General features: G+C 42.3%; 1 protein-coding gene across 1 annotated transcript in view; it reads right to left on the reverse strand.

Moving 5' to 3' along the window:
- The window catches only part of LOC121097071 (multiple epidermal growth factor-like domains protein 6), a 200,837-nt gene that overhangs the window by 57,886 nt on the left and 127,824 nt on the right, over positions 1-15,127 (reverse strand). The window contains exons 6-7 of the mRNA XM_040613813.1: positions 11,520-11,642; positions 4,804-4,929 (exon numbers count right to left, since the gene is read on the reverse strand). Of these exons, the coding sequence (XP_040469747.1) occupies positions 4,804-4,929; positions 11,520-11,642 (249 nt within the window). The remainder of the gene's footprint in view (positions 1-4,803; positions 4,930-11,519; positions 11,643-15,127) is intronic.

Below are 15,127 nucleotides of genomic sequence, written 5' to 3' on the forward strand. Positions count from 1 at the left end.
GCAAAATTGTGGCCATGTCTTCAAAAGGAAGAGTTTAAAATTAGTGTCTGAATACATACCCTGATCCTGACCAGGCTGTTAAAAATCTGTGCACTATGAGGTCCACAAGTGCCTTTTACTTCCTGAAACTGATAAACTATCTAGCTTCCAAGCTTCATATTGCAAAAGAAAAGCAGGTATTTTGATCTTTAATTCCCCCACATTTCAGGTCAGAAATGCTTTAGATCCTTTTGAAAATCCCAGACTAAATACAGGACTTTGGAATTCAACTTTTTAAGCTCCTCTCTTTGGAAATCTCACACTTCACAATTTCTTCCTTCACAGTAGTTTCTCTATTAATATGGAAACAGTTCTCCAGCTAAAAAGCCTTTTGAATTCTAAATAGGTTTTCAGTGACCTGGTTCAGAGTGTTACTTGAACCAACTTTCCAGGAGCTGTATCTGGGGCATTATTTTAAAGGGACCCTACAGGAATAACAGTACAGCATCTACAAATCCAGTCTCTAGAAAGCATGATTTAAGAGATCACAGAGTAATTTTCATTACTAAAATGGTCCTTCAAGACTACTGGCTGACATAAATACCACAGAAATGCTGTTTCAAAATGCATACATATATTTGAATAACATATAGCTTTCCATTCCAAGCTCAGTAAGCCAGAGCACTGATTAATACCTTCCTTTCCAATAAACAGTCCAGTTTCTTACCCAAACAGGACTTTTTGTCTGCAGAAAGATAATGCCCTGGATGACACTCACATTTTGCAATTCCTTTCTCATTTTGACAGATTTGTGAGCATCTTCCATTCCCACTTGTGCAGGGGTCTATCACTGAAACCAATTACAGCACACTGTCAACTTAAAGGTCACATTTTTGTCTGAAAATGGTCTTACCTGCCATCGTTACAACTAACAGCAAAGATTACTGTAGCTGTAAGAGATTAGATTAGGAAAAAAATACTTGACAGAATTTTGTGTATAGTAAAGCCGTTGTTTTTCTGTGCACTATTTTCTTTGTTGCTGGACGGCATTTTTCATAGAGCAGGAACAATGCCTTAAACAGCGGGAAACTGGGCTCGTATTACACTTTGGAAGTAGGACATGAAAAGTACATTTTATTCTTATTTTGCTGTAACTGAGCAGATTTCAAGAGTTGCTCTAAACAACAGCAATTAGCACTCTAATGTGTGAACCCATAAACACATACAAGGGTGGAGTTCGCCATGGAACAATGTGTATTTAAAAGTCTCTAGAGGAAATAAATGCTGAAGGGCCCTAAAAACCCTCCCTCAATCTAAACCCATATGCCATTCATGTTGCACATCAGGATTTTTTTCTTTTCTCAGACAATAACATACTATTTCAAGGATAAGTTGCTCTAAGTGGCAAGTACTTAGAAACACATTTATAAAGTGTGTACAGAAGCCTCCACTTCAAAGGTTTCACTGTGGTTCGTGAGTTTATTTCTGGAACATGTACCTGCTGGAAGCATACAGATGTATTTACCCAAATAAAGACTTTGCACACACCAAAACAGACCTAACGGGACTGTTTGGACAGGTCTGACTTGGGTTAAAAGCCAGAGTTTTCATATCAAAATCTGATATATTAAAAAAACCAAGCCAACCAAACAAACAACAAAACACTGTTAAGGATGTAGAACTGAAATTTTGTGTTGGACTTTCAGCACAATAGGTTGCAAATAGGTTTCCAAGGGACAGCAGCACTTCATTCTACATGACGCTTTCAAGGCTGACAACTTGGCTCTGCAGTTCAACAATTTGCAGTCTACAAAGGATTTGGCTTCAAGCAAGAACTTGTTCCTTGCCGATATAAAATAACGAGTTATTTGCCGATTCTTTTTCTATTTGGTTAAACTAAAAGAAATCACTATCAAACAGCATCTGTTAAACCTGCATATTATTAAAGGTTTTCAGAGCAGCTAAAGCTTTAATTTGAGAATGATTACAGCATAGAGTAAAACTTGTAATACTCTGTGACATGACAACAAGCAAATAACAAATTATAGGGTAGATGTTACTAAAACATAGTAATCTGAATAAAGATAGCAGTCTTGAAAGTCCTTAGACAAGACAAATGTTCATAAAGGAAAGATCTTCAGGACATAAGGCAACCTCCGATTGACTTGTTTTCCACTGACACGTCTGTTCCTTCCTGTTATAGACAGGTTTCAGGAAAAGCTAAAAATAGCTCACTAGTGTTCTTTTTCCAACATATTTGTCTCTTATTGTTTAACTTAACTTTAGTAGATAACAGACTCCATCCTACAAAGCTCTATTCCAAGCTGTGAACACTATGGCAAAAAAATGTACTGGAATGGTTTTGTTTCCTAGAAGTCCCAGAACATCCAGGAACCTCATCTGAAAAAGCCGTGGCGATGCACTGATCTGGGATGGCAGCAATGCTCTTGGTGAAGTATGAGTATTGGCTCTGTGTGTGCTGTGGGCCTTCCAGACCTTCACTGCAAGGTTGTAAAGAACAGTCTCCAGTCCTATCTGCCATGACCTCTAAAGCACCTAAAGAAAGAGAACTGGGCCTTATCAAGTTAATTTTCTTGCTCACAGCAAGACTTTATGTGGAGAAAATATGAAGTGGTAAGGAGTAAAATTTCCTTCTCATGGCAGGAAAAGTTAGGGGTGGAAAGAGCATTGACTTACAGAAAGAAAACTCAAAGTGGCTTGAGAAAGATATTTGTTCTTGCCACCCATGGATAACCCAATGGGGAATTCACTCTAACACACATCCTGTATAGCCCACCCTCTTACACAGCTAGCACAGCCACTGCTGACTGCATCCATACATGTCTCACCCCTGCAGCTATCTTACAATTTTGCCTGATGCCACACCACTCCATCCCGTCGATTTTCCTCCATGCTGAATGCTGCACCACCCTGCTGGGCTTGTGTGGTTCTGTACAGGCTTTCAGGGCCATGGGGTGCAGTACTAGCTCCCAAGAGTCAGCAGGGATGACTCCACACTGGCAGTACAGCTAGCCCCCTGTAGTTTCTCCACCCGTGGAAATTAAAAGCAGCCAGGCTCACCTCCTCCCACCTTTTCTACTTAAAACATCTCTAATTGCCAACCGAAATGTACTCATGGCCACTTTACGATCATTTGTTCCTGTAAAAATCTTGTCCATTGCCTTACCTAGCACTTTTCTCTCCCAGGCATTTATTTGCCAAGGTATTTATGGGAGAAAAGCATCCTACTTGGTCTTCATTTTGGCAGCTGAGCTCTCCTTGTGAGAGAGATTCTCCTTCCTCTGAGCACAGCTGTCCTGGGGCGGGGGTGCACTATTCTATTTTGATTTACACCACTCTGAACGTAGGTAACCAGGCATACACGTGAACTCCAGATAAGGTCTTACCCGCAGACAAATCTGACCTTGGCCCCTCTCCACTGTTCAGTAACTACCACCTGGTGACAAACTGCTGCCTTCGGTGGGTGGCTGACCTTCATCAGCCCCACGACACAAGGGAGCGAATGGCCACAGCTGTCTGTGTGGTGGCAAAACCTCACTAATTAGGGGACTGAGCCTGCTCGTTTTGCTGCTGAGCTGAACCAGTTGCTGGCGGCTGAGATAGGTAGAGCGTGAAGTGGCTCTAAACCTCCAAACAACAGAGGTCTGAACTGCTCCATGACCGCCCAAAAGGGACAACTCCCACCTGACCAGGCAGTGCCATACTTACACCCTGCCAATCCAACCTCTGTCCCACCACACCACCACGAAAAAAAGCCAAAGAGTTTTTTTGCAGGGCTCTGTATACCCAGCTGCCTTGGCCAAGGATGCCTTGAGTGGGAGAGGCAGTGGAGGAGCTGCGAGAGGTTTGGAAATGGACTGGAGAACAGTGGGGGAAGGTCTGTGATGCCCTCTTCCCACTAAAGCTCCTATTTTCCAACTCCTTCCGACAGTCTCGGGAACAAAAAGTGGCCACCCGGTGAGAGACGGTGAGGCGAGCTGGCTGCGGGCGCTCGCTGCAGCGCGGTGTGCGCAGGCTCTGCGGAGGGCAGGGCCTGGGGAGGCCAGAACCGAAGGCCAAGTGCTCGTTGCACACAGCGTGAATTGGAAGCAAGCTGAACAGCAGGATTTACTTACACTTTACACACAGCATATAAAATCTCTGAGCAGAAGAGAAGCCATATGGAAACGGTTTTGTGACAGGAATTTTAGCGCAGTAAATCCATAAATTTGGCCCTATCTTTCTCTGGCATATGCAAGGGTACTGTGTGCGCGCTTGTGTTGGGGAAGGGGGGGTTGCCTTAAAAACTGATGAATATGCTAAGATATGTGAGAAAAAAAACCCTAACCAACAATCAAACCCAAAGGTAGCATTTCTGTTCTGCTTGTGAAAGTGTTTGCTTAGAAACCTGAAGGGGAGGATGAATGAATGGGACTGCGATTAGGAGCAACACAAGCCAAAAGCAGATAAAGAAGTCTTTATGTAGAATAAAACATGTTATACAGGCCAACTCTATATACAACTTGATGAGTAATGAAATGTTAGAATTAGAACACAATTACGTTCCTAACCTATGTCATCATCATCAGTGTGCAACGAACAGCCAGGGGTCTATGAGGCCAAAATCTCATTTGAAGTTGTGACTCAATGTGAACTTCACACCTCAAACACGTGTCATTTTAAAATCCTGTTAATAAGCGATTCCTAAAACTGCTTTTGGCAAGCAGGGTGAAATATGAACGAATCCAACAACCCAAAGCACTATCCTGGGGTCTTTTAAATTGCCTTTAATGTCTGTCTCCAGACAGGTAACGCAGGACCTACCTTCACAGGATCTGGCATCCCTCTTCAGCTGGTAGCCCGGCTGGCACTGGCACTTGTAGCGGTCTTCACCAAGCTGAATGCACTCCTGCTCACAGCCCCCCTTGTTAACACTGCAGGAACTGACAGCTGGAACCAAGGAAGCATTGAAGGAACACATATCAACAACCCAAGAAACTTATTTCCTATTTTAAATACACGAATGACAGCAAAAATGTGCAAATCTCACCAAACAGCTTTCATAAATGCACCTGTCGTCATCCCCTGTGTGATTGCTCTCCCTTGCATTCACAGCGCTTGTTTGACACAGCATCCCACGTCGGCGACAGTCGTGATTCCAGCGAGAGGCAGGTGAGATCTAAGAGCTGTAACGCTGACTGAAGTACAGCCACTCTTTGATCTGACAGCAGCAAAGCACTCAAGAATCCACTGAGGTAAAGGGCCGGGGGAGGGGAAAAAAGAGCGGCCCTACTGGCACTTGCCCATTAGCTGTTTGTTTATTTTTGTCCCTGCTGTCGTTGATTAAAATAAAAAAAAATTGTCTTTCAGGGTGATTTCCTCAGTCTCATGCACTGGAGGCTGCAAATGACAGCAGTCACAAGCTGCACAGGACAGACTTACAAAATAAACCACAAGGAACAAGAGGGTCTTTAGTACGTCTCTAAAGACGCTGCTTCTTTTACCTGCGCAAATTAATACTCTGTTTTTTGTTCAACATGTATCCCCAGCCTCTGGAGAAACATTTCTCCTTCTGCCAAAACACATTAACACACACCCACACCTATTCGCACACTGCATATAAAAATAAGATGGATCGTCTGAACCTGTTATTGTGCTGTACATACGTAAGTGTGAGTATGTGCACGACTGCATCTATATATATTTTAACAGCAGGGATGTATTATGTTCTCCATGAGTAGCTAGAAAGACTATTTGGTCCTTCATGGAAAGCACCAAACTCCAGACCAAATGAAGTCAGCAAAAAGCTTTGATAGTTATTTTAAGAATATTCATATTAATTCATTTATTTATAATAGACATTAAGAAAACATTAGCCACAAAAGCTGCTGTAGAATACATTTCACCCTATGCTATCAATTAGCAAATACTTAGTTTGTGCAGCCAAGTATGTGTTAAAAAGACAAAAAGAGAAGCTAATTTTTACATTATCATTGGTGCATACGCAGAAGTAGCCAGAGGACACCTCGCTGCACACTGACCCTGGCTTCTGATCTCCACCTCTGCTTGCAAACCTCCCACCCGGTTAGCAATGTAACTTGAAAGCACTTCAATCGCTACACGGGAGACAGCAGACCCGATACATTCAAAGCTTCCTGCTTGCTGCACGTTTGTATCCAAAGACCTGTTTTTCCGCAAGAATATTCAAATAAGATGAAAATATTTCAGAAGATAAAAAATGCCTTCAATCGGCTCCAAGTGACAGAATATACATCCCGATTTTTAAAAGTGCCATTTTCTAGGCAAAAGCCAATTTGGATGTAAGGCGAGATAAGCAGCAACCTGCCATAAAAAAAAATTTGGAGGCTTCAAAGCCAGAAGGCACGAGCGTGAACTTGTGTGCGGAGAGCTGGGGCGGTGCGGGTCTCTGCCTGCGGCTGGGGAGCGCGGAGTTTCCCGAGTGGCCGCGGCCGGGTTTATCACGCCTTTTTATCGAGGCATCGAGCAGGCTGCGTGAGAGGAGGTGCCAGACTGGATGGGAAGAGCCACCAGGGAAGCAATGGGCTGAAATGTGCTTCTGCTGCCAGGTACCGGCCATGCATCTTTGATCACAAAAAGGGAGAGGCTCGGCATGTCGTGAGTCTAATCCCACCTCTTGTAAAAGGGCTTGCGGCTGGAGGTCTGAGCATGTGCATGGGGTTGAGGCAGAAATATGGCAAGTTATTGTAATATGGCGCATTTGTACAAAAAAACTGAGTATGATATATATGCATATAACAAGTATTATATACACACACACATACTTAGACGTACACATAGCAACCATGGGGTCAGAACACACAGCCTCTTAAAACCTATGAGTTTTCCATCATCTTAAATCCAACCTTATCAATGACAAGAAACATAACTTCAGAAGCACTGTGCTTTTACTTCTGTGGAAAAGCATAGATTCTAGATTTGTAGTGATATTGTCTTTGTTATTTCCTCTATTAAGAGCCTTAGTGTGTGAAAGTCTCCATAAAAACCTGCATCTCAACAGCTTTTCTACATAAGGCAGACATCAAAGATAACAGTTGGCACCAGAGATGAATCGGGGTCTCTGCTTTCACTTCTAGGAGTTCAAAAAGGAATAAATTCCTATGAAGACAATGAATTTGCACCAAACTAAAACCACAGACCAATACTACAATAAACGTGTTCTCTGTCTGGGTTTCTGCTTTCCAGATACCAGTCAATTAATTTTAATGAAATTAAATTCACTACATTACCATAATCAAGGCATTAAAAACAAACAAATAAACAAAAAAATTGGAGAGTGTTACCTTCAGTTGTTCTAATTACCTGTTTTGTAGCGAACGTTCAGTTTGGCACATATATCTAGAAGTGCATTCAATATTGAGCAAAATTTGTGGGACCAAAAAGCTAAGAACAACAGGGAGCATGCAAAAAGATAGGATTCTGGCTTGGCACAAATTATCAGAGACCAAAGAAATCAAGAAGAATGTATTTTAGTTTCACACACTAGTTATCATTGAACAAAGCAACCCGTCTAAGCGGTTGTTTGCCTTGGAGTACGAGCAGAAGTTTCTAATGAGAGCAGGATGGATGACAAACAACAAAGATTTCTTCAAACCATGTACTTTGAGGCTTGTACTAGCAGTGGAGGGATGGACCACCAGCAGTTAGTCAGGATCCCAAACACACTGTGATGACATAGGAGGACCAGACTTGCTGGAAAGAGCTCGTGACAGAAGGTCAGTAATCCTCCATGCACTCACAGAAGAAAGTAGCTTATCCCAGGTTTTTGACTCTTCAGATGTAGGCTGAATATCTTATAAGAACATAGATGCACTTCTTTATGTATGGGAGACTTCCAAGCCATCTAGGCTGCAAAATCTGCTTCCCCTCAAGTGATTTTGGCACTTTTGCTCCCAGAAACATAGGGTTGCCAAAAAGAAAATGAAGATGCGGAAAGAATGAACATACAGAAATCTGGGCTGGGTTCATCTGAAAAGCCTGTTTAAAGGGACACTTGTTTCTTATATCTGCAGCTGAGATGAACACCTTCCATAAACAGCTCATTCCTAGAACTTTGTCCCTCTTTATTCTTAGTATGTGGGAGAGATCGTTACATCCTCCAAAGTAGCCGTGGAAGAAACAGAGCTTGCATTAACAGTAATATTTGAAATGCTAGGTGTTCTGCTTAGTTGCACGCAGTCAAACGAGAGGTGTGTTATTGGGTTTACTTCTTGATCGGACGAGTTCTCAAAACTGAAATGTGTCGACTGGTGCAGCAGAAGAGGCAGACTTTCCCCATCCCTAGCGGTCAGTGCCAGCAGTTAGTGCCCAAATCCCAGTGCTAGGCACTCCTGAATTACTGGTTTATATGAAATGCTTCTCCCTGTCCTCATCAATTAGTAACTGTCTTGTGCTCCAATGCTTATGATAGCCATTTATTTTGATGCCTTGTCTAAACAGCTGAAACAGAACTCAATATCCTCCACTCAGTATTGTGTACATCCGTTATCATGATAGTGGTTCTCTCTGAAACCTACTCCTGTCTCTCATCTTAGGATTTATTTCTATTTCTCATTGATAATTTCTGAGATACTGCAAAGAGAACTGAAAGTTGTATTAAGTATTTTTAATAACTTCTTCTCAATACTGACATTTGTGAAATGAAAACTTGCTTTCTGATAATGTTCATAGCTAAGACAACTCCAAACAGCTTCTTGATTACTTGTGCGATGAGAAAACTACTATTCTATGCCCGTGGAAGGTTTTACGTATTACACAGGTAAATTCATTTTATTGCCATAATACCTACTTCTTGCATTTGTCATTCAGTTGTCTCCCCCCAAAGCCACTTTTTTTGTATAAAATTCCCACTCCACCACAGCTGAAAATGAGACTATTCAGACAGAGTAATGTAACTCAGGCATCACATCTTTCACTTCTGGGTCTTCCCTGGTCAGATCTGATCAGAGCTGAATTTCTCCCTTTTCCTTTAATTCACAGAAAAACACTAGTGTTTCTAGTTACATATGAGCCACTCTGCTTTTACATTGTTTTTTTTCTCTCACACTAGCATTTTCTTATCTGTTTCTTCTCCAACTAAGCTAATAAAGATTGAGACTTCAACGCACTTTTAATTGCAGTTAATTACCAAACCGCTGAAAGTCTCTCTATGTGGTAAACCCAAACCACTAAAAGGGTAAGTTTGTTAAATAAAAACCATTATTCCCGCAGCTTGAGCCCTGTACATCTTATGTTCTGGTTGCATCAGTAAATTTATTGCTGTGATAATACCAGAAATGACTGATGACATATTTGGCTGACATTAAGCACAACCAGGGGACTTTGTGCAAGAACCAAGACAATGACCAAACTGTGAGCGAACTTATTCTGCAGATGTGGTCTGACCATACTTAACTGTTCTTCTCATATTACCTAAAATCAGGCTTAAAAATTTGAACAAGTTATGTTCTTTACTTCTTCCCAAATGACAGAGCATTTTAAGACTTTTTGCAGAATTCTACAACTTGACTTTCATACTGATTTAAATGCAATGCAAGGACAGTGTATTTTATTTTATTATTTTTAGCAACAAGCAGAATTAACTCTGCATGTCTTCTTTTAGGGCTCAGAGTGCAACCTAAGAAACACGGGGTTTATTTTTAATGGCAGAGCTGCTAATCCTCCCTACAAGCATCACAGGCTGAACGGCTGAGCTCCATGGTGCTCTCATTTACATGCATGTACATTTCCATACTGCAAATCAGTGGCTTTTCACCCAAACCTGAAAAACAGGGTATAGCCTTTGGGATCATATCCACCCTCTTCCTACTGTTTTCTAGTGCCTGCTTCCTGGAATGGAATTCCTCTGACCAACAGCAGACGTCTGTCAGTACAACTGCGAGCATCATTCAGATTAGCGGAGCAGTTGCCGAGAAGAGACAGGCAGCCAGCCCGTGCTCTGTATTTAATGTTGGCAGAAAGGGAAACACATCCGTAAGCAAGCATTCATGAGTGGAAGATCTTCAAGATGGGAGCTTTAAAACTAATTTAAAGAAAAGCAATCACTTTTGTTTGCAACTTCTTTTGTCATTGGCTTTCATGTGTTGTCTTTTGCTTGGGTGTGCCATGGAGGAGCACAGCATGGGTTCTGCTGGCTGAGCAAAGGAAGTTTGGTATCAGTTGTAATAGAGATGTTACAAACAGGGTTGCAGCAGATGAAGATGTATCCCTGATGTACAGAAGCAGTGCAACCTTTTAAAGACTGATGCACATAAAGGAATGGATCAAAGGGCATAGGACTGCTGTGGGAACAAGGAGCTTTCGCAAACCTATAGCACCCTAATTATCAGCCCACAGCATGAGCAGAATCTCAGGGTAAGTGCTCAAAACTCTCAGCTTCACATGCATGAGCACCTCCTGCGTGAGCTAAAAGGATTAGCACAAACTAAACATTCATGTAATATGCCTTGGAGGAGAGTTTTCAGCCCACCCCATCCGTGCTGCTTACAGTGCCTAATAACTAAAATGTAAACCAGACCCCAGCAGACAATTCTGCTTTGTTGTTTTACCTAAAAAATTCAACATACAGCAAAGGCTGAAGAGATGAAGGGTAAGGCTGCTTCTCTTCGTGCACTCTCTGAAAACCAAAGAAAATGTCTAAGCTTAATATTTTATTAGCCTCTTAGAGCTCCCTCTCTAGCTACCAGTCCATAGCACCACATTCTGAAATGCATCTTAGTAATTCACAGATTTGGCCTCTGCTCTTGATCCTTCCAAGAGCTTCTGCTCTGCTTATTGCAGCACAGTCACAGAGATCTTACTTCATCATCACCCCCCTCGACCCAGTTAATGATATCCTCCTGCCTCTGCTCATGCCACCACCTGGGAAAGCCTAGGGGGTCCCAGTCTGGGCAGTCTAACAGAGATGGACACCTACTGTAAGGTTATATCCAACTTCAGGGTGGCAACAACAAGCTTTTATTTTTCCTTCATCACTGAAGACACAAGCTGTGTTTTGAGATTGCTTGGTCAGAAAAGCAGCATTCTGCCAGGCAGCTGTAGGCAGGAGATGTCACTATCTGCTGTTTGTAACTCTTCAGAAAAAAACAAGCAAAAAGCCTAAGAGGAAGAGTAATGGGGGCAGAAAAGCCCAGGGCAGTGCTGGAACATGCAGTGAGATGTGACACAAAGAAAAAAATGCTCAGAAATCAAAAGCCATTTTCATTGGAAATGAAGAACCCCTATTTCTTTAATGCCTGCTGCAAAACAGAAGAAATTTTTGCAAGATTGCACCACAGAAACACAGGACACCGTTACTCCTTTGTTCACACAAAAAGGGGAAAAAATTGGAAATCCTGTAATTCTTGGAAGCTGCTTGAACTGGTATGGATATTGAAACCCTTTGTGAATTAGTCAAAACTCAGACTGGGGAAGCCTACAAACCTTTGCACTTAGAGAAAGACAGGTTTAGCGGAGAAAACCATGTCCTGAAGTATGTGAAGTGCTTGTTACTGTTCACTTACCCACGCACGTGCGCCCATCAGCGTGGAGCCTGTATCCCGCCTGGCACCGGCAGTGGAAGGAGCCGTGTGTGTTGACGCAGCCCTGCTGGCAGCCCCCATTCACCACCGCGCACTCGTCCACGTCTAGAGAAGGCAGGCAGATGATGAGAATTACAAGGCAGCCTTAGCAAAGACATACCCTGGTTTTCCTGGACGGCACGTAGCTCATACATAATGTAATCGTTACACTCAGCCTGGGTTTTTGTTTACTTCACTTCTGTGCTGTAAACAGAGCAAAGAAAATTGAAATTTGATGGTGGTTTTCAAAGTTCCCGCGGGCACTGCCTCTGTAGTTTCTACTTCTGAAAGCCTTGTTAATTAGAGTGATCGGTGACACGGCTGCTGCCTCAGGGCCAAGAAAAAAATACAGGGAAAGAATTAGGGTGAGATAACACATCTGAGCTTGTAGGTACCACTGGTCAAACATGTGGTTTTTGTAAAAAATTGCTGTATTAAGATTTCCTTTTGCATCAGGCCTTTAATACTATTAGCAGGTGCTCTTGAGGCTACAAGCACGTACAACCAACATAAATGGAAAAAAAGCCATGCAAGAGCAGAGCCCATGCTCTCAATCAGCATTACATTTTCAGCCACTGAATGCACAGAGAGCTTAGATGCTACGTTTAAAAAGAATGATGATTTTGTGCCACGTTTGCTGTGACTCTTGTCTGTCGGGCTTCCTTGTGTTCACCTCAATTTTACATTGCATCTTCTCAGATGACTTGTTCAACAAGGCCAGGTGCAAGGTCCTGCACACGGGTCAGGGCAATCCCAAGCACAAACACAGGCTGGGCAGAGTGGGTTAAGAGCAGCCCTGAGAAGAAGGACTTGGAGGTGTCGGTTGACGAGAAGATCAACATTACCCAGCAACATGCACCTGCAGCCTGGAAAGCCAGTCACATCCTGGGCTCATCAAAGCATAACAGCCTTCCAGTACCTAAAGGGGCTAACGAGAAAGCTGGTGAGGGACTTTTTACAAAGGCAGGTGGTGACAGGACCTGGAGAGGACAAGGAGAGTGGTTTTAAACTGAAAGAGGGCAGATTTAGGTCAGCTATGAGGAAGAAATTCTTCGCTGTGAGGGTGGGAGGCGCTGGCCCAGGCTGCCCAGAGCAGCTGTGGGTGCCCCGTCCCTGGCAGGGCTCAAGGCCAGGCTGGACGGGGCTGGGGGCAACCTGGGCTGGGGGGAGGTGGCCCTGCCCGGGGCAGGGGGTTGGAACTCGGTGATCTTTAAGGTCCCTTCCAACCCAAACCAGTCTATGGCTCTGTGATTCTATGACACCATTAGCTTAAAAATTGTCACAGAAGTCATTGGAAATACGGCATCCAGCCAAGGTCAACCCACCACAGTCTTGCCGAAGCCAACCCTCCCTCCTGCAATATACATCTACAAAGAAACCCCCTTTCAATGTTAAAGATTGCCATTGATTTCATCACTTTTTAGATCATATTCTCAAATCACCTAAGGGATTTACCCACCCCGGTGGGTGTGGATGAGGAGGCTGGGATTTAGACAAATAAAAGACTGGCTGCAACACGAGGCAAGCCTGCAGCTGCTGCTGTGGGGAAGCGAGCTGGCAGCAGAGCAGAACACGGCAATGTAAAGAGGGTTTCCCCCCCCCCCCCATATTGCACTTGAGGAACAAGGGGGTCTGGCTTTCATATTTTTGCTGTTGATATATCTGCTTTGCATTTAGCTTTCATGGTTTACATTTTTGAAAATGCTTTTATGTTTTTTCCATTTTAGAAAATCTAATCAAAATTAAATGAAAAAGGAAGTTTTAAAGATGACTTGGAAACGCAGAACATCCTAGTCCTAAGGAAAAGTATTTATAAAGTTAAATTTTAGTGTTTCACACATGAATTTCACTTACCTAAAATAAAGTCCTGGTGTTGACTAGTGTTTAAATTTAGACCATTTGCTAACGTGCAGCACTTTTTAATCCTGCTATATTTGCTGGTTTATTAGACTGTATACTACATACATTTCCTACTGCCTGGAGACATCTGGAATACTCTTTCTTTTAAACAGAAGTTTTGCTTTTTTTAATGTAAACAGTAAACAGATAATGTTATTCATCTTGTTGAATTCTATACTGTTAAGACCTAGCCTGCTGAAAAATGCCAGGATGAAATCAAAACCAGGAAACGATTTGTCTTGAGTATTACAGAAATAAAATAAGCAAAAAGGCTCAGAAGAATCTAACAAGGAAGCAGCTGAACTATATAGTACACCACGTTCCAGTATTTATACCTTAATAAACTCAGACTCCGGGAGCTTCAATATATTAATTTTGTAGGCTACAATCAACTGCAGAACTTCTCTAAAATAGAGTTTTAAGTTAGGATATCAGCACTTGGAAAGGAGGAAAAAAACAGTCCAGCTAATAAAAATGAGCACTTGGTGCTAGCTTTATTTGTTAGTCTCTGCTTGAACATTTAAAGAAGTGACTTGGTTTATGGTGGAGCTCTGTGGCCAGCAGCTCCCACAGCTGCTGCAGCTCTTCTTTCAATGGCATTCGCCTCATGCTGGCACATCCCAAAAGGCAATAAGGCAATTATATTGCTGAAAGGCAACAAAAAATAAATGAAAAATAAAAGACCTTAAAATTATTGTATATATGAGCTATACCTAAGCCCACCCTGAGACTCCCAGCAGTAAGGGGAGGGGGGGAAACAGGTGAGATCAACGAGCCTGCAACACAACTCCACGACTGCCCTGCCAGGATGCCAAGTGAGCGGCAAGTTTGAGGACAGACGATCCCTCGATCCCTTCCAATCTCAGGCTTTCTTTGCGAGATCGATATTTTAAGGATTATACGTTGAAAGATTCCTTCACTTACTCAGATATAATCAAGAAAAATGCAACACACAGTCACCTTTTAATGTCTTTATGTCTCAAGGCCAGGAAATAACTTTGACCCCAGTTATAGAAGAAAAATGCCTTAATTATTTTGTGTGGGGAGCAATCTGCAACGTAGACACTAATCTAAATGCTTGGATTGCAATTGAAAGTTTTAAAAATCTAACCTATTTGGACTTCTATATTGAAATTGTTGTTCTAGTAAAGGACATATATACCAGGAAAGGATATACATAGCAGAAAAACAACAGCTTATGCTGTTATAGGTACGGAAGTAGCCACTTCTTTTTCTACATGGGAGTAACTAGAGAGATACAAAATTATTCTAGAATTATGAAGTTATAAAAATATAGAAAAAATCTCCTAGAAATATAAAGTCATTCTATTGTGATTCTAGAATATTATGGGATTATGGAAGTGTATCTATTTAACGATACTCTATAATTAAGTTTGGATTACTTTCCACTGCAGATCAAACTGAAACACCCACGTGCTCAACCTTCTACAGTTACAATTTAGGATGCTTATCTGAATAACCTGAATTTCAAGCCATTTAACACTTGCTTATCATAAATCAGACTGTGATGAAAGCAACTGCATTCCCACAAAACAGGGAGAGCAATCCGCTGAGACGAGAGGCGAGAAGCGAAACGTTGTGCTGTCCCAAGGCTGTCTCGCAAAGGGGATTATGCTGCTGGCTGAATACAG

The sequence above is a fragment of the Falco naumanni genome, chromosome 13, assembly GCF_017639655.2.
Source record: "Falco naumanni isolate bFalNau1 chromosome 13, bFalNau1.pat, whole genome shotgun sequence".
Classification (NCBI taxonomy): Eukaryota; Metazoa; Chordata; class Aves; order Falconiformes; family Falconidae; genus Falco; species Falco naumanni.